The sequence below is a fragment of the Euprymna scolopes genome, chromosome 19 (genome assembly GCF_053919585.1).
Source record: "Euprymna scolopes isolate OS-2025 chromosome 19, ASM5391958v1, whole genome shotgun sequence".
Lineage (NCBI taxonomy): Eukaryota > Metazoa > Mollusca > Cephalopoda > Sepiida > Sepiolidae > Euprymna > Euprymna scolopes.
In genome coordinates this window covers 31,568,851-31,587,572 of record NC_136500.1, presented here as the reverse complement: position 1 = coordinate 31,587,572, position 18,722 = coordinate 31,568,851, and the positions used below count along the sequence as shown (strand labels likewise).

Here is an 18,722-nt window from a genome sequence, read left to right as displayed (position 1 = left end):
AATAAGACGGATACCAAATGCTTTGCCTACCATTTGTAAGCTGAAATAGCTTGAAACCTACTGGGTCCTTCAGCCTCAATTTCTTTCTCACTTTGAGTTGGAACTTTCTTTAGTGAGGGACTTTCCTCTCCTTTCACCGTTTTATCTGCTTGAGCAAAAGCACAGTCGCCTATCCATCCGAGTTCGGTCTTTTATTCCTCTAAAATCTTGGGAATTCTCGCGGTTATTCTCACCCTCTTTCTCCTAAAACCAACCAAATCTACCAATTCTTTCTTCTTCCTCTTCTTCCTCTCCCAGCAGCTGTGTGTTGACAACAAACAGAACAAACTTTCTGTCTTTTGGAGGTGAGTGCATTAGAAGAATTACTACTACATATTCACCATTAAAATACTTGTAGAACAGACAGAGGAAAGCAACATGTCGTTGATGGGACAGAGATTGAAGATTAGATGATAGTTCAGGACCTATCAGGTTAGCGACTCTTTTTTAAACCCTGTCCAGGAGTGAGAGACTAGTGGCAGATGCATCAGCCCAAATGTGACAACAATACTCCATACATGGGCGAATGGTGGCCTTATAGAGGTACAGGATGGCCTTAACAATACTCTCAATGTATTTGTTCCAACTCATGTTCCGTGTGAACGTTAGGCTGAGGATTTTGAAAGAAATACTTTTCATAATGTATCTTTAGCCATTGCTATTGGTGGTTGAGAAGCTTTCTTGTAATTATTGAAGGAAACAAGCTTAGTCTTGGCAGCATTGAATGTGACCATCCATTTATGTTCCAATTTCACTACAGATTGGAGGTCTTCCTCTAGTGTTTCTGCCATTTCCTTAGGTATATGTTCATTTGTTTTCCTGTTGTGCTTGTTATAGAGCGTGCAAATATATCCATCTCAGAGACAATTTTATTAGGGAGGTAATTTATGAATATTAGGAATAATAAAGGTCCAAGGATCGATCCCTGAGGTACTCCCACATTTATATTATATTGTTTAGATGTATGACCGTTGAGGACAACCTGGATTCTTCTTTTTCTTAAAAAGGATTTAATTATGTTAAGTATTTGTTCAGTGATACTGTATGATCTGATTTTCATGAGAAGACCATTGTGCTTTACCCTATCAAAAGCCATAGATATATCTGCAGCTACCGCTCTACTGTCCCCTGATTTTTCCAATGTATGGTATATATGTTCAGAGATTACAGTTAGGATATCTCTTGTAGAACGGGATTGCCTAAATCCATATTGTTGGTCGGCTAGAAGTTTAGCAGCTGTAAGGTAATGGACTAGAGCTTGGTTAATTATGGACTCAAATATTTTGGCGAAAAGTGAAAGGAGGCTAATGGGATGATAATTTAATGGGCCAGTTCTTTTGCCAGAATTCTTGAAAACTGGTATCACAGAAGCAGTTTTCCAGCAGTCAGGAAAGCAATATTAAGGCATTTGTTGTAAAGTTTGGCGAGAACTGAAGCAACCTCGGCAGAGCATTTTTTTTAATAGCACAGCCAAGATGAGATCGGGTCTACATGCTTTTGAGGTGTCTAGGTTTTTCATGATATGATACACCTAAGAAGGAATGATTTTCAGATCATCTAGTGTGACGTTTGTCCGCAAAGGAAAGTCAGGGAAGGGAGTGTTTTGCTGGGTCCAATGTGGAGTTTGAGGAAAACTCATTGGCAAGCATGTTAGCCTTTTCGGTTGCCGTGCAAACAACCTCATAATTGTTGGTTAGTGGAGGAATTGTTGATTGCTCATTATTTACTACACTGTTGTAGATATTTATAAAAATCATGGGTTCCTAATTTCTGTGCTTCGATGTGTTTTCTGGTGGTTTCAGTATATTCTCTCTTAGCTGTCGCTATTTCTCTCTTACAATTACTTCTACCTTCTATAAACTTCTGTCTGTTGGAACTGGACTTATGTCAGTTAAATCTGTGGTACGCATGCTGCCTTTGAGCAATGGCAACTGCACAAGTAGAAGTAAACCATTGGGGAGAGTGAGGCTTGCTATAGAATTTCTGCATAGGAACATGTGCTTCAATTGCCATTTTGAACCATTCAGTGGTCTCATTTGCGCACTGTTCAACAGGAAGAGAAAAGATATTTCCCCACTGGGTATCTCTGATGAATTCCCTGATGGCTTCCAGTCAGCCTTTTTATAATACCTTGTTGTTTTGAGCAATGGCTCTTCAGTTTTGGGTCGAGAATTTAGGGCGATTTATACTATTATCACAGTGTGATCAGCATTCCTGAATGGACTGTGGGCATTCGTTACACAATCATCAGAAACTTTGGTCAGAAATAGATCTAGAAGTGAGACATGTTGATCGTGCTGATCTGGGAAATGTATCAAAAACGTAAAACTCAGTCACGTGGTCAACTCACATGAGAGATGGTCTTTGATTGGACAAGTCAGAAAAAAGGTTGACTGCTACAACCAATCAGAAATGATGTTATAAACCAAACATATTCAAAATCTTAAGCTGTGAGTATATGCTGCTCCTTCTGCTACAATGTCACCAAACGAAGAGAAAAGTTGTGGATCTCATAAAAAGATGTCAATGGCATGATTGACAAGGATTACTTTGATAGCTAAAGTGGGAGATCCTGCCAGTCTCCTGCGAATGTTAGTCCTTCTTAATCTAGCCAACAGAATACAACAGATCAGATACGGCTAAATAAATATAACACTGGGCTGCATTTGGAAAAAAAAAATTTGCAACAGGAATGTTATTAACATTTTTCATTGCAGTTTCGCATAGGAACAAATTCCGTCCGTTGTGGCCATTCCCTTTGTCGGTAATGTACGGAATCTGCACGGCTGTCCCACAAGCACAAAAAGCATGGGTATTTTGTGTAGCCCCCCTGCATTCCTAACAAAATGGTCAGAACTTTTAGGTCACCACAGAGAAGCCAGTTGTGATCTTGATATTGTATGTTGTTAAGAAGAAGTGACATGGTATCATAGGTTTCTTTCAGGGTAACAGAATGAGCAATGGGCAATGATGCTACGTTTTTACCATTAAAAAGTAGCACAGCTTTTAGACTTCTGGTGGAGGAATCTATAAAGAGCCTCCATACTTCACGATGGTATTCTTTACCCATGTGTTCTACAAGACCTGAAACATCGTGACAATATACCATGTCATCGGACTTGGTAAAGTACTGCACGAATTCCTGCTCTCGATGCCGATACTGTGCAAAGTGTGTATTACGTGCCAAAAGATTTTTCTCTTTTAACCTTGAACCTAACAACTGTGCAGATTCTTTTGACAGACCAAGATCTCGTACAAGGTCATCTAGCTCACTCTGTTCAAATAACTGAGGGCTTTTCTCAGAGGTCAAACTGATATCTTCATAAACATCCTGATTTTCACTGTCATCACATGTAGAGTCACTTGCACTGGTACGTTCTAGAATCTCAGGAGGTCTTGGCACAGGAACAACATCACTATGTGGTACTGGTTGCGTAACTGACGGAATGTTTGGGTATTTAATGTATTTCAAACTTATACCATTCCTTCCCAGTGGTTTCACCATACAAAAATAGCAGTCATCATGGTGATTCGTAGGTTCCCGCCAAACCACTGGTATTCCAAATGGCATTGATTTTCGGTTTCCTTTATTCCAGTGGCATAAACCAGCGAAGCACTTCACACAAGCAATGTGTGGCGCCCATGGTTTATCCTGATGTCCAAGTTCGATGCCAAAGTAGGCACGATAGAGTTGTTTCACTGTAGAAGTGATTTTGCGCTTCTGTCTTGAAAGTGTGTAATTTCCGCAGATGTAGCAAAATGAGTTGGGGTGGTTTTTGCAAGTCCGTGCCATTCTTTAATTGATCTGCAACAAAAAAGGTATATTAATATACGACGCAGTATATGACGCTGTAACACATAAACTAGAACCTTACGAGCAAAATGACTACCACCATCGTGATCAGCACGAAAAATTGGTCTAGAAGAGGATATTGTCATGGATGTTGCATTTTTGATGCAGCCCAGTGTAATCAGCACAAGTAGGGAGGTGATGGTGGCTCTGGTTAATGATGCAAGCTGCCAACTTGGGTGTGCCAAGTTTGAACCCAACTGCACGCCTGTGGAACTCTCTTCCGTTTGTCTGTTTCCCAGCTGAGTACAACTTGGTTGTCTTTAAGTCCAACATAAACAAATTCTTCATGAACCGCCCTCTTAAATAATCAAATCTTCCTAATTTCCATCACTAACGATTACTAAAATATTATCCCATTGATTACTGTACACTCAATAACCCTTATCCTCAAGTGGCCTCCGGGCTTTGATAAGTGGTAACTCCTATGTAAAAAAAACAAAACAAAAAGTTGGTTCCACAGAAACACTTTTACTTAGGAATGTTGGCAACCTTCACGTGGTCCTTCCTGTAAGTACTAGATATTCTTCTAGAAATAATTCCTAATAGAAAGATATTGGGGAAACGAATGCCAACAAAAATCATCATCATCATCATGAGTGATCCTAAACAAACAAAACAAACAAACAAACAAACAGCACAAGCAAAAGGTTATGCAAAGTAAGAGATGTACCATGAAGGAAATCAAGCTTGTAACAAAGTGCTATTACATAAAAACAACACACAAAAAAAAGGTTTCTTGACACATATAGAACATAATCTTGAAGTTATGCTATCGATTTTGGATTAGAAATATTTTATATTACAAACATTTGATTTCAGATCCATCGATTCATTATATAAGGAAATGGTGAAGCAAGGTATAATCATCCCGGCGCCACATGTGCCCTTATCAGACTTTTTGGGAGATTATGGTTATCTTGGTACCATCTTGCGTCAAGCTGGGTGCGAACCAATGCCGAGCCTCAGTGATATTCGAAGAGTCATCACTCTCTATGCCATTTTACCTCTGGGTAAGTGAACAGTATTGAATTAGAGTTGATAAATTTTTTTAATACAGCTAATAAATATTGAAGTTTCTTTCTTTCTTCTTCTTTTTTTTTTTTAACTCAAGTTAACCCATAACCAGGCATATCGCTACTTGGATGTAAAGGGGCTACTATTTGGCACCATGCCTAGGAAAGATTAACGAGATGGTGATTTACATTACATTTAAACTTCTGTATATCAATACAACCAGGGAAGAAGGTAGCAGGAAGGGAACTCCAGTCTAGCTGTCTGAGGAAAGAAACTATTAGAGTAGAAAGCTTTGTGGTATTTAAGGACCTCAACAGTGAAGGGGTGAGATTTTGTTGCTAAGCAGGTTTGTCGGGGATATGTATGCGGAGGAAGGCACAAGTACAATGAGTTCATCAGAGCACATTCCATTATTATATCTGTAAAACAGGCACAGAGATGCAGCATTGCAGCGATAGGACAGGAGTTGGAGCTTAGTTGATAAAATGGCACCTATTATATTGAATAGATGAGATAGATGCTAGAGTTGAGATGATAATCGATAATCGATAATTGAAATAATCCAATAAATGAAGGAACAGACGATTTGGAACAATTATCGATTATCGATACTTATAAAAAATATTCCGATACAAAGCCTATCTAAGAATACTGCCAGGTACAGAAAGTATTCCTGTGTGAAATTAAATAAAAATTGGCCCAACCATTTTAGAATTCATAGGCAACAAACTTTCTCTCTCTCTCTCTCTCTCTCTCTCTCTCTCTCTCTCACACACACACACACACAGACAAAGTTACTTTTATATAATAGTAGAGATATTATATGGAGCTTTACAGTAATCTGAAAAATAATTAAAAAACACTGCAGTTAAATATTTATAGATTTTAAATAATTCAGAATTTGAATTGATAATTTTATCGGAATCTGGAAAAATATTAGAATCGTCCCATCACTAGCAGATACCGACCATTTCCTTAAAAATTACAATTTGCTGTCATCTTCATAAGAAGATTTTTATGTTATGATTCTTTAGACATTTCCCTTTTTAATTATCTTCCAAGTCTAATTAAGAATAAAAAAAATATTGAACGAAACCTACAAGAGTCAGATATACCTTAAGATGGAGTACTGCGGCTACATACGGGGTGTTGCGAGCACACTCCCTTGTCTTGACAGAATTTAAAATCGATTCTGAAATATAGTAGGTGATGTTCTTTCATGTCCTTTCTCACATTGTTAGTCTCTTTAACATTTACATTTACCATAAGAAAGATTCTGGATATGACCTTAAACTATATCTGATGGTGAGGCGCCAGCTTGCAGGCTTTGGGGAGTGTGGAGCCACCCTTTAATTGCCATTGCTCCCAGGTCCACTCTGACCCGGAGTAGTAGTACCTGTTAGAGTCCCAAATATTTCCCCCTCTTTTTTTCTTTCCCTTCTCTGGGTTAGAGACCGACTTGAAAAAAAAAACAAACAAATATATTCTATAAAAATTTTTTCTTCAAAATCACTGGATTTGGCATTAAATAACCTGAAAAGGGTTGATATGCCATAAAACAAAAACAATCAACCAAACCATAAGAAAATGTAAAGTGCTGGACCCAAAAAATGTAACTGAACAACTAGTGCTGGTAGCAGCTGCAGCTGCAGCTGCTACCAGCACTAGCACTACCGCAGCAGCAGCCGCAGCAGCAGCCACAGCAGCCGCAGCAGCCGCATAACACATATGCAAATGGCTGAACCAGAGCGTGAAGTGATGTCATAGCGAAGGAAGAGCAGGGAAAGAAAAAAAGAGGGGAAAAATGCACCACGTGACGAGGATATCAGAAGAAATAGCCAGCCAGGGAAGATGAACATTTGGTGGTGAGAGACTTTTGACTACATGGCAGACGACATAAACTAACAGACTTCTAAAATGAGAGGCGCTGTGTTATTTTAGAAGAACCATGAATAAATGCATTTCATTTCAACTGGAAAAGCCAAGTAGAATTTCTTTCTTTTTTGTTTTTCTTTGCGACTGTCTCAGACACAACGTGTGAATCCAACATGTGCGGCCACGTCACAAAAAATACTGAAGTTGAAAATATATTAAACAGAGAAATGAGGTACTGTTAAAAGCACTTTTTCTTGCCTTGACAGGGTGCAAACTTGATTTTGATAATGCGTGACGATTCCTTCTGTTGTCTTCAGCCTTTTTCTCACAGAAAAGACGCTGTGTTATTTCCATGCAAGGTTCTCGACTGAACTCACATTCTCGGGTCCCTCTTTTCAAGACTTTCATAACAAGAACTTGTTTTCTACCACAACTGAAAAAAAATTTCTTTTCTTCCTGTTATATTCCTAAATACTTAGGAAATAAAGACAAACGTGAGTTACACCGAGTGGTATGTGTAATGGGGTTTATTTATAATACAGAAACGTAAGGCTGCTCGCCTAAGGTAAATAGAAGTACATAGTAACAAGTATGGGGAAGAAAGTCTGATAATCAACACGTAAGACTATCCGTCTTACTGCGACTGCTTGTCTGCCGCTGTCTGCCGCTGTCTGCCAAACAGTCCAATATATATATACAGTTTGTAACCGGTGTATAGCCAGTTATGTTCCTTCACAACACCTCCCCCTGAAGCTGAAATCTTCCTGATTTTAGCTTAAATACCTCTTCCTTTTAGGGTCAGGGCTTAATCTCCTGGTAACTTTTCTCTTTCTTGCGCTTTTCCTTCTGGTCAGCGTTACCCGGGGTAAAGGTTTCTGTCCAGCCCGTATGGTCGGTTCAGGCGAAATATTCATTGTTTGCGGTACACACGCTGGTTTTGGTATATCAAAAATATCGCACAATGTTTCCATTGGTGTCTCTTCCACATTTGGAGACAGTCTGGGACGTATTTGATTTCTGTGTCTTTTGCAGACAAAACTTAATCCTTGGATGGTATAGACCATGCTCCCAATCCTTTTTTTGATAATACCTTCAACCCACTGATTTCGTCCATTTTGAAAATTTTTGAAATATACATTTTCACCTGGGGAGAAGCACTTGGTATTAAGGTTTTCTTTTTTGAAAACTTTCTTTTTCTCTGGTAGCATCCTATCGAAGACAGATCTTATCTTTCTTGCAAACATTAGCTCAGCCGGGGAAGAATTGACATTATTATTAGGATTTGGTGTCACCCTGTAAATTGCTAAAAATGTTTGAATACATTGTTCGTCTGTGTCCGTAGTAAGATTTTTCTTAAGTGCCCTTTTAAACGTATCTACAAATTTTTCGGCCAACCCATTCGATCGTGGATGGTACACAGGTGTTGTCATATGTAGAATATTTAGTGAGTCACAGAATTCTTTGAATTCATGAGCAGTAAATGCTGTTCCATTATCGCTCACTAAGGTTTTTGGCACTCCAAAACGGCTAAAAATTTCATTAAGCGCACTCACAGTGTTTTTTGCTGTTGGATGTCTAAACTTAAATATTTCTGGCCATTTTGAAAAAGAATCTACAATAATCAAGTAAAAATAACTATTTATAGGTCCCGCATAATCAATATGCAGACGTGACCAGGGTAGGTCCGTCTTTGGCCATGGCGTCGTTTTTACTGGAGGATCTCGAGCTGCTAATTGACATCCTCTGCATGTCTTGACACATTTTTCAACTTTCTTGTCCATACCAGGCCAGTACACATATCCTCTCATAAGGGATTTCATTCTCGAAATGCCCGGATGACCTGTATGAAATTCCTTCAGAATTTTCCTCTGTAACGTTAGTGGAATTACGATCCTCTCACCATACATGAGCACATCTTCACAGATGGAAAAAGGCGTTGTTTGATCTACCTTTTTATTTTTTTTTATCCATCCCAATTGATTTTTCATTTTCTTAATGAAAATGTCATTTACTGCCTCTTTTTTTATTTTTTCGAAAGTTACCGGAAGTTCACGTATCATATTACACATTGAACTTGTACATTCACTTTCGTCTTTAAGCGCAGCAATTACCGTTTCTTCGAAACTTTCGCTTCTTTTAGGGATCAACCGTGATAATGCATCTGCGTGTCCTAACTTTTTTGAGGATACATGTTCCATCTTAAACTGATAGTTTAAGAAGGTTACAGCCCATCGCTGTAATCGATTCGCAGTATGTGTGGGAATGCCTTTCTTTGATCCAAATATGGTAAGTAGGGGTTTATGGTCGGTTTGCAAAATAAAAGATCGTCCATGGAGAAATCGATTGTACTTTGTAATTCCAAATATTATCGACAGCGCCTCTTTTTCAATTTGGCTGTAATTTTTCTCCGCTGCAACCAACGTTCTTGAAGCATGGGCGATAGCTTTTGTCCTACCATCCTCATACTTGTGAAGTAATACAGCGCCCACACCGTAATCACTGGCGTCCGTTGCTAGTATTAGTTCCTTTTCTGGATTGAAATGTGCCAATGCTAAGTCTGACAGTAGACATCTTTTGATATTTTGGAAAGCAGATTCACATTCCTTATTCCAGTTCCATTTAACACCCTTTTTCAGTAACTCGTTAAGAGGAGCTCTTAAATTATGTATGTTAGGGATGTAAATTGCATAGTATTGAACTAATCCCAAAAACGATTTTAATTTTGTCACTGAATCTGGAGCAGGCATCTTTTCAATTGCTTCAGTCCTTTGTGGATCCGGTCTTCGACCCTCTTTGTCGATTATTTGACCTAGATATTTAATTTTTTTCATAAAAAAATCGCATTTTTCTGGGCTCAATTTAAAACCAAATTCCTGTATTCTTTTGAATACTTCTTTTACATGCTTCTTATGATCTTGCAAATTTTCACTTTTAATTAGGATATCGTCAAGGTAGGCCATTGAAAATTCCAACCCTGCCAGCATCGTGTCCATAATTTGCTGGAAAATAGCAGGAGCAACCTTTAATCCAAAAGGAAGCCTCTTTAGCTTAAAAATGCCCTTATGAGTATTTATGCCTAAGTATTTGGAGCATTCATCGCTGATCTTAATTTGCAAGTAAGCATCTGAGAGGTCTATCTTAGAAAAAATTTTTCCTCCGTTAAGCTTAGAGAACAGATCTTCTGCGGACGGAAGGGGATAATTATGGTCCAATAGACAGTCATTTAAACCCGTTGAAAAATCTCCACAGACCCTTATTCTGTTATTTTTTTTCTTTACATACACGGTTGGACTTGCCCAATCTGTGTGGTTAACTTTTTCAATGACTTCCAGTTGTTGAAGTCTATCCAACTCTTTTTCGATTGCGTCCATCGCTGAAAAAGGCACATTCCTTTTAGGTTTGAATACTGGAGTGGCATTTTTCTTTAATTCAAATTTTGCCTCTGTCTTAATACAGAGTCCTAGTCCTTCGGCAAAAACATTGGGAAATTCAGTTTTCAAATCCTTCAGGAAGTCTTCCCTTTGGTTTGCTTTTTCTGCAGTTAAAACGTTACAAAACGAATTTATGGGTTTCTCCCATAAATTAAACAGGACAATCCAATCTACCCCAAACAGGCATGTATTCTTTCCTGGTACGACGTACACTTTGGATTTATGAGTCTGGTTAGCGAATGTCACTTTGCATTTTAATTCTCCCTTGAACTCTAATCTTTTGCCGCACACACTTCTCGCCGTCTTTCTGGGTTTCGTTAATTCAGGTCGACCTATCCTTTTCCATATATCTTCATTTATAATACTAATATCTGCACCGCTATCCAGAAGCAATGTAACCAGATGTCCATTTATCCGAACATCAACATATTTCCGTCTTTCGCAGCTTTTTTCTTTATTCATGCGAAGCGTATTTACATTATCGGTCCCTTGTCTTTTCTTCTGGGCACAGTATGTTCCCTTGTGACCTCTGAGACCACATTCATAACATATTTTGTTCTTAAACCAGCAGGTCTTATTGTTGTGTCTTAAACTACCACAACATTTACACTTTAGCTTTGGGTCTTTGTATCCTTTAAGGATCCTGTGTTCTTGGAACCTGGACTTTCTTGTGGTCCCTTGCCTTTTTACTTGCTGCACCTTAAAAATATTTTTCTCTTCAATGCGAGTGTTGTCTTTCTTTATGTTAATCAGACGTTGACACTCTTCAGTGACTTTTTGCAATGTTATGTTAGGATCCGCCTCCATAATTGTTAGGATCCGTGAACGTATATCTTTGTCCCTTGGTGCTGTGAGACCTTGTACAAAGATTAAACATTTAAATTGGTCTGCGGAAATTTCATTCAATTTAAATGATTCGCATAAACAGTTCACAGTGCAAGCATATTCTAGATAGTCTTCAGCTTCTGCCTTCTGAATGTTCAAACATTTGTATCTAGAGTGAAATAGGCTATCCCTTTTATCAAATATTTTCGACAAGGTACTAATTGTTTCCTCGAACGAAACCTCCTCCGGTTTTTTTGGTAGAATTAGATTTGCATACTTGGTGTTTTCATCAGTACCCAGTTTTTGTAGTAGCAGGGTAACTTTTTCCTCATCGGTCCAGTCTAAACATCTTTTCGTAAAAATTGTTTCGTATCTTCTGTAGTATGCAGGGAAAGTAACACCAGTATCCGGGGAGTAACGAAATTCTGTTAGTGAATTTGAAATACCCTCGGCAGAAAAATTAGTCTTCTTCCCGGTCGACGTTAGAATTAGCTTTTCTAAATTCTTTTGCTGTGTCGACATTTGTCGTTGTAGTATGTTTGTTTGTTCTTGTTGTGCCTCTAAAGTTTTTTGTGTTCTTTCTTGTTGTTGTTGCAGCTGTTGCTGTAGCTGTTGTTGTTGAATTTGTTGTTGTTGTTGTTGTTGCGCTAAAAATTGTTGAGTCATTTTTGTCTGTTCCTGGATGCTAAGGGCTAGAGCCTTAGTTAACTCTGCTAATTGTTCCATGTTAGCTTCTAGTACAAAAATGTCTTTTCGAATTCTACACAATAATTCCAAAGAAAAATCGTAAATTTACGTATATCGTAAATTAGTAGCAATATGCAGACACAACACGTTTCAACAAAGTTCATCCATAGTAATTCAACAGGCTTTGTAAAATAATTCTTTTTTTTTTTTTTTTTTTTTTTTTTTTTTCAACAACGTAAGTTCATACACAAAATATTTCTTACTTCCCACGACAAATAGTTCCAATTATTTATATAAAGGCAATAACAAACAATTAATTTTCCAAAAAAAAAAAAATATATGGCTGCCGTTCCCACGTGGCATAAAATGGTACAATAGTCGTTGTATTTATATTTTTTCTTTCGAAACTCGTAATCCTTTAGTGTAGTTTCGAATTCAACTTGCGACCATTTTTTTTTTTTTTTTTTTTTTTTTTACTTGTCAAAATAAATATAAATTCCACTTTACCTTGAACATGTTTCTATAATTTCTTGTGAGTTCTTTACGAAGAAAAATCCGTACTTTTCGCTACTTTAGGTAGGAAAAATTTTTAAATTCATTGACGCACGTGGTCAAAAATCCTTGTGTAGTTTGTTTTTTTTCGTAAAACAAAAAATCCTTGCATTGTACACAGTCCTTGGTACGGTAATTTATCTCTGTTAAGAGAAAGAACATCCTTTCGTCGCCATTGTTATATTCCTAAATACTTAGGAAATAAAGACAAACGTGAGTTACACCGAGTGGTATGTGTAATGGGGTTTATTTATAATACAGAAACGTAAGGCTGCTCGCCTAAGGTAAATAGAAGTACATAGTAACAAGTATGGGGAAGAAAGTCTGATAATCAACACGTAAGACTATCCGTCTTACTGCGACTGCTTGTCTGCCGCTGTCTGCCGCTGTCTGCCAAACAGTCCAATATATATATACAGTTTGTAACCGGTGTATAGCCAGTTATGTTCCTTCACAACACTTCCCCTGTGTGCCTAGCCCCAAGTGAAATTTCCATGAACAGAGTTTTTTTTTTATTTCCTATCTGTGGAAACTGCTTCTTTGTAGATTACAACATAGTCGTCTTCTTCAAATCCAATGTAAACAAATACTTGTCATAAAACGCCCTCCTAAGTAATCAAACTTTGTTCATTCCATTCATCATTTTCAATCTTCTCATAATATTTTTCATCATTCATTCCTCTCATTAACCCTTATTCTCGAGTGTCTTTTGGCCTTCATAAGTAGTGGCCCATTTAATAAAAAATAAAGAACTAATGCGATTTCAGAGTTCGTTTTTATGAACTATTTAAAGTTATTTAAGAGTATTTAATCATATTTTGTGTATTGTATCAAGTACAAATGGAACGATTGGATGATTAGAAATATTGTTTCAAGGAAGACAACCGCCGTTTTAAAGATATATGAAACTCTAATAAGACGTCATATAAAGTATTGCACTCAGCCTTGGAGTCCAATGTCTAGAGATTGAAAGTGAGATGTAATATTCAAAGCTAATAAAAATAGAAAATGAAATACAGGGTGATACACATTCCTGAAAAAAAAAAAAATGAATAAACATCATAATCTTTTCTGCAATCAAACAATATTTTGTACAAGTAAACTTCAGTCTATGCTTGACTTGTCCATTAAGTTTCATTTATAAATGTCCAAGAATATTTGTTTTGTCATCATTCTGTGAGATGAAGAGGCATTTTGTTGTCACGTATGTGTTGTATATTGGTTTCTATTGGAGGAGATGATATATTAAAACGTTGTCTCAATTGGGTTTCACAGGATCTGCAGTTTCTACATTTTCTGTTCATACAGCCCGCTCCTAGCTGTCTGTCCACCCTTGTCCAGACGTCTGTCTGCTCTGGTGGTCAATCCTACACTCTCCGAATCTCTCCAAAACTAACTACATCACATGTTCTCTTACGTCACCTAATTACGTGTCTCATACCAATCTAATCCACAACTAGTTATTTGTTTATCCAAATCCAAAAGAATGTTTACATCTATTTTCTATTTTCACATTCTTTTTGCGATTCACACATCAATCATTTCTTTCGCAATTTAATTGTTTATTCTTCCAATCATAATAACTGATCCAGCGACCATCCGTCGCTCAAATCAATTAACAAGAGTACAATAACAATAATAATAATGTTTTGACCCTTGACCCCGCTTGCCACAGTTAACAGATACTACGCTATGATCACAGCCTAAAGGGTCATAACATTACATATGGAGGAAGTGTAATCTTTAATGAACTTTATACTTATTGGAATATACCCCCCCTCTCGATTTTCATCTGTGTGGTTATCCCAAAGATAATTTCCATTGAAACATACTTTAGACTATATCTGAACCAAAATCAGGACAGTGTCAAGAGAGGAGCATGTTAGAGTTATTGACAAATTTGCATGTAGTATCTGGATGTGCTGATCATTGAAGGGCAATAAAACAAATACTGTTAGTCCTCCATGACTAAAACTTGGTGGGCAAGTCAGACATAAACTGAAGTTTATTTATACCAAGTTAGATTGCGTTAAGAAAGAATTGTGAATTTTTATTAATTACTTTTATTGCTGGTGGAATTATTTTTTTGGAACAGAGGGTCATCCACCAATTTACCAACTATGATCTGTAGATTGACTTTGTTTTAACTATGTAAATGTTATTTGTTTCACTAACGGGCAGTATTTATCAAGATCGAAAGCCACTCGAGGATAAGGGTCAACAATATGAATTAGTTGTCAGTTGAGAGATGAAGAACTTTATGAGATGATTGAGACTGATTGCCGAAGCCCATGTCAGGAATTTGTTGACATTAGACTCGAAAACGACCATGTTGTAATCTGCAGAGAAGCAGTTCTGTTATAATGTGTTCCACAGCGGGAAGCTTCGTTCATGTGACGTCAGGCATGTAGAGGGGAAAAAAGAAAGTTTTTTTTTGATTGTGTCAAAAAGATGAGTTTTGTGAAAATCTTACAAGGATGAACCAGAAAACAGGCTGTAAGAAACGGAAGAGATCATGTGCCCCTCCCCCCACTAGATGTCGAAATCGATTTTGAGCAATAAATGTGCTCTGAGTAGCGCCTCCCCAAATGTGACAGCAGTACGCCATGTTGGAATGTATCTGATTGTTATGTTCTGTGCAAATCAAAGACATCGTTAGTAGTGCAGTATATTCGGAAAAAACTGTTGGGCACTTGTTCAGCAGTCAAGCATAAGTAATCCAATGGTTCTGGGGAATTTTAAGCAATGGGTTTAGCCAACTTTCCCCTTCAAGGGGAAAGTTTCTAGGGAGTATCAAATTCACAAGCAGACCCCAGTCGCATGAGAGAAACTGAGTTAATCAGTGTTGGGACGATTATTTGGAATCGGAATTGGAAAAATTTGAACATTTTGGAGTATTTTGGGGTATCAGAATTGATATCAGAATCTGAAAACAGTGTGCTTATTTTCCTGTTCCAAAAACGATTATTTTAATAGTCGTTTTTTTTTTTTTATTTGATTTTGTTTAAAACAAAATCTTCCACTGCTGGTATTAATGATAAAATAATAAATATTTATTGATTATAAAAACTTAAATCTATAGATCATCAAGTGAATTTTTGCGTTTGAGAAAATATCTGCACATTTAACATGTGTTTTATGGTAATCGGAAAAAAACAGCAACTCTATAGTTAAATATTTAAAGACTTATAAGAATCGGAATCGGTAATTGTATCGGAATCAGGAAAAATATTGGAATCGTCCCATCACTAGACTTAATATTAAGAATATTAGTTTTTGTGGTCTTTGCAAGATTGTGTCGCTCTCCTCCAACATACTGAATTCAACACCCCCATATGAACACCCATGTAGTTCTGATCAGGATGTCAATGTGATTATACCGTATTATTTCTACATGCATGAATGAGTGTAAAAATATTAAGTGATCTTGTGTCAATCTAGTTTGGCTGAATGTCGAATGTTTAAGGAAAATTCCAGCGAGTTGAATAACATATCAGGAGAAAACGTTTCCAATGACGCCCTTTGCATAAAATCAGAAATCAATTATATGCAAGCCATACAACGCTAGCGTGATTCAAAACCAACCCGTGACGTTAACCTCTCTTACACATTCTCTCGGAAGTAATGCGATTTTGCCTAATGTTGGTTTGATCTAGTAATTATTAATATAATGATAGCACTTACACAGAATACGAACCATGCTATTTTGTAGATAGAATTTTCAAGTTAAATTTTTACGGTATCTTTTGCTTATTAAATTGTTAAATGAAAGCATAGAATAGCTACAAAACACCTTTCCTTCTTCATATTAATAATGGGTTTCTAAATAATAAAGTTATTATTTCAGCACGGTCCATATATTAGATTAATAATAAAAGTAAAAGTTTGGTTTTGGATACTTGCAAATGCCCTGAATTTTGCGTTTTATTCCATTTTGTTTTTAATTTAGAATGTATAATATACAAGTTTGCATCATTACTAGTGTTTTTTTTAGTCCCACATTGCAATACTTGTTAAAATATTTTAATGCAAATTTAAATGTAAATTTCCAATTTCTCCTACCAGGTTCAAGTTTTGTGCACGAGAATGCACCTCTGATCAAGTCACTCCTTCTGACGGGCCCCCGGGGCACGGGCAAAAAGATGTTGGTGCATGCGATCTGTACTGAAACTGGCGCCAACCTTTTTGATCTCAGCGCATCGAATCTTGTTGGCAAATATGGCGGAAAAGAAGGCCTCAAGATGTTGATCCACCTCACCATGAAGGCAAGACGTAACACTTTATCTCTCCCACACACACCTTTCTCTATCACTGCTTCTTCCATATTAATAAAGTCATGAGACAATCTGTCTGTGTGTTTCTTCATGCTTAAACATAGCATAATTACATTTAAATAATACTAGCAAGGAGACTCGATGTTGTCCGGAATTGAATGAGAATCAACAAATGTTCCACCCTCCTATACTGTTATCGAAATTGGTGAAATCGCCCATTTTTTACTCAAATCGATTGATTGCCTGTTCTAGATAGGGACCCCGCCTCGGCAGTGTATCTTCCCGCAGTGACTAAGTCCATACTACATTATAGTCTACATTGCACTGTAGAGAATCGCTTCACTTAAAGTTTAAATGCGAATGTCACGTACCATGATTCAATTCTGTTCCAAGCAGAAACATCCATTTGAAACGTGTCTCCCTCGTATCAAAGAATTAACAGTTGATTTTATAAAATTATTTATACATAATCACTTAAATTTAAGTTAAACGTACAGGAGTCAAGTATCATTGGTCAATTGTGCTCTAAAAAAAAAACATTCAGTTCAAACACGCCCCTGCTGGATAAACAAATCTGCAGTTGATTTTATAAGCTTTCTGCTTGTGCGGTGATAAAACTTCTCAAATGCACCCGTGATGTTAGGACGTATGAAAGTATTAACTTTGATCAAATTCGAACTAGATTTTCGATACTTATCGAAAGCATTCAGATACAAAGTCTACGTAAGAACATTCCCAACCACATCAGATACCTTCGTGTGGAATTAAAAAAAAAATCGGCCAAGTCGTTTCCAAGTTCATAGGGAACTCTCTCTTTCTCTCTCTCTCTCACACACACACACACACACACACACACACACGCACACACACACACACACACACACACACACAGTTCCTATTATATAACAGTAGAGATATTTAATTTCATTATAATTGATTATTTGTTGATATCACAAATGAAAAAGAAAATTAAAATGTAAAATCCTATTAAAAAAAATCTTGCATTAACAGTACATTTTCTAAATATAAATTGTCTTTTAGCTAATTGATTGTTTTGTTTTACGGCATACCAATCCGTTTTGAGTTAATTAATGTCGAATCCAGTAATTTAGGAAAAAGTTTTTATGCTTCAAGTGCTTTATATCTTAAAATATTTATTCATGGTGTTTGGTTTGGTTATTGTCTTTTAGTCGAGCGGCGTATGCATTTTGATAACAATTTTAAAATAGCATCGTTTTTAGCTGTTGGCTCAGTAGCATGAAAAATCAACTTCTCACAATCGAAACTATTGATCCAAGGGAATAGATTTTGCACAAAGAGCTTCATAATAGTTCTGAAACAAACAGAATGTATGAGGAATAAATATTCATATTTCGATTCTTCTGACTACTGTTCTCATCTTGAGTATTATTTTCATGACGTTTCAGTCGATGTAACCTCCGACCTTCTTCAGGTATATCTTGTAGAATTCGTGACTCTTTCTGGCGAACTTTTAATCGTTCTATCAGACATGGGTCGCAATTATACTTTTTGAGTGTCGCCCGCACTTGAACCTTCAACCCCCAGAAGAGTGTAACTGAATTTTACCACATACTTTATTTTCTTACTGCTAATCACTATGTACCACTCTCTATTACAATACATGCATATATATATATATATATATATATATATATATATATATATATATATATATATATATACTAGCAGGTTACGCTTAAATATGATATTTTGATTAATTCAGATTACATATTATTATTATATTATATTGGACCCAATATATAGTAATGATGTAAAAAGTAAAAAAAAAAAAACAAAAAAAAAACGAACAATGTATCGTGCACCACCACTGAGAATCAAAACCAAATGATTGATGTTAATACCTGACCCACGAAAACATGTTTGCTGCAAGGCTAAAAATTAAAACATGAACCAACAGCGATTCCGTTATGCATGCATATTCGTAATGCCGTCATTCGATCTTCACGTGGCAAATTTCATTTTTTAATTTTCACATATTTGTACCGATTTTCCCTGAATATTAAGTTTTGCATGGGTTCGAATACCCTATATATTAAATTTCATGTCTGTAGACCAAAAGCTGATATAGGAGTTCGGTAGGCAAATTTTTTTAAGCAAATATATATATGCATATATAAATATATATAGAAA

General features: G+C 36.7%; 1 protein-coding gene across 2 annotated transcripts in view; it reads left to right on the top strand.

The window, feature by feature from the left end:
• LOC145303496 (dynein regulatory complex subunit 11-like) overlaps positions 1-18,722 on the top strand; it is a 152,905-nt gene that overhangs the window by 93,685 nt on the left and 40,498 nt on the right. For both annotated transcript variants that reach the window (XM_080144925.1, XM_080144926.1), the window contains exons 13-14: positions 4,712-4,902; positions 16,342-16,541. In XM_080144925.1, the coding sequence (XP_080001051.1) occupies positions 4,712-4,902; positions 16,342-16,541 (391 nt within the window). The remainder of the gene's footprint in view (positions 1-4,711; positions 4,903-16,341; positions 16,542-18,722) is intronic.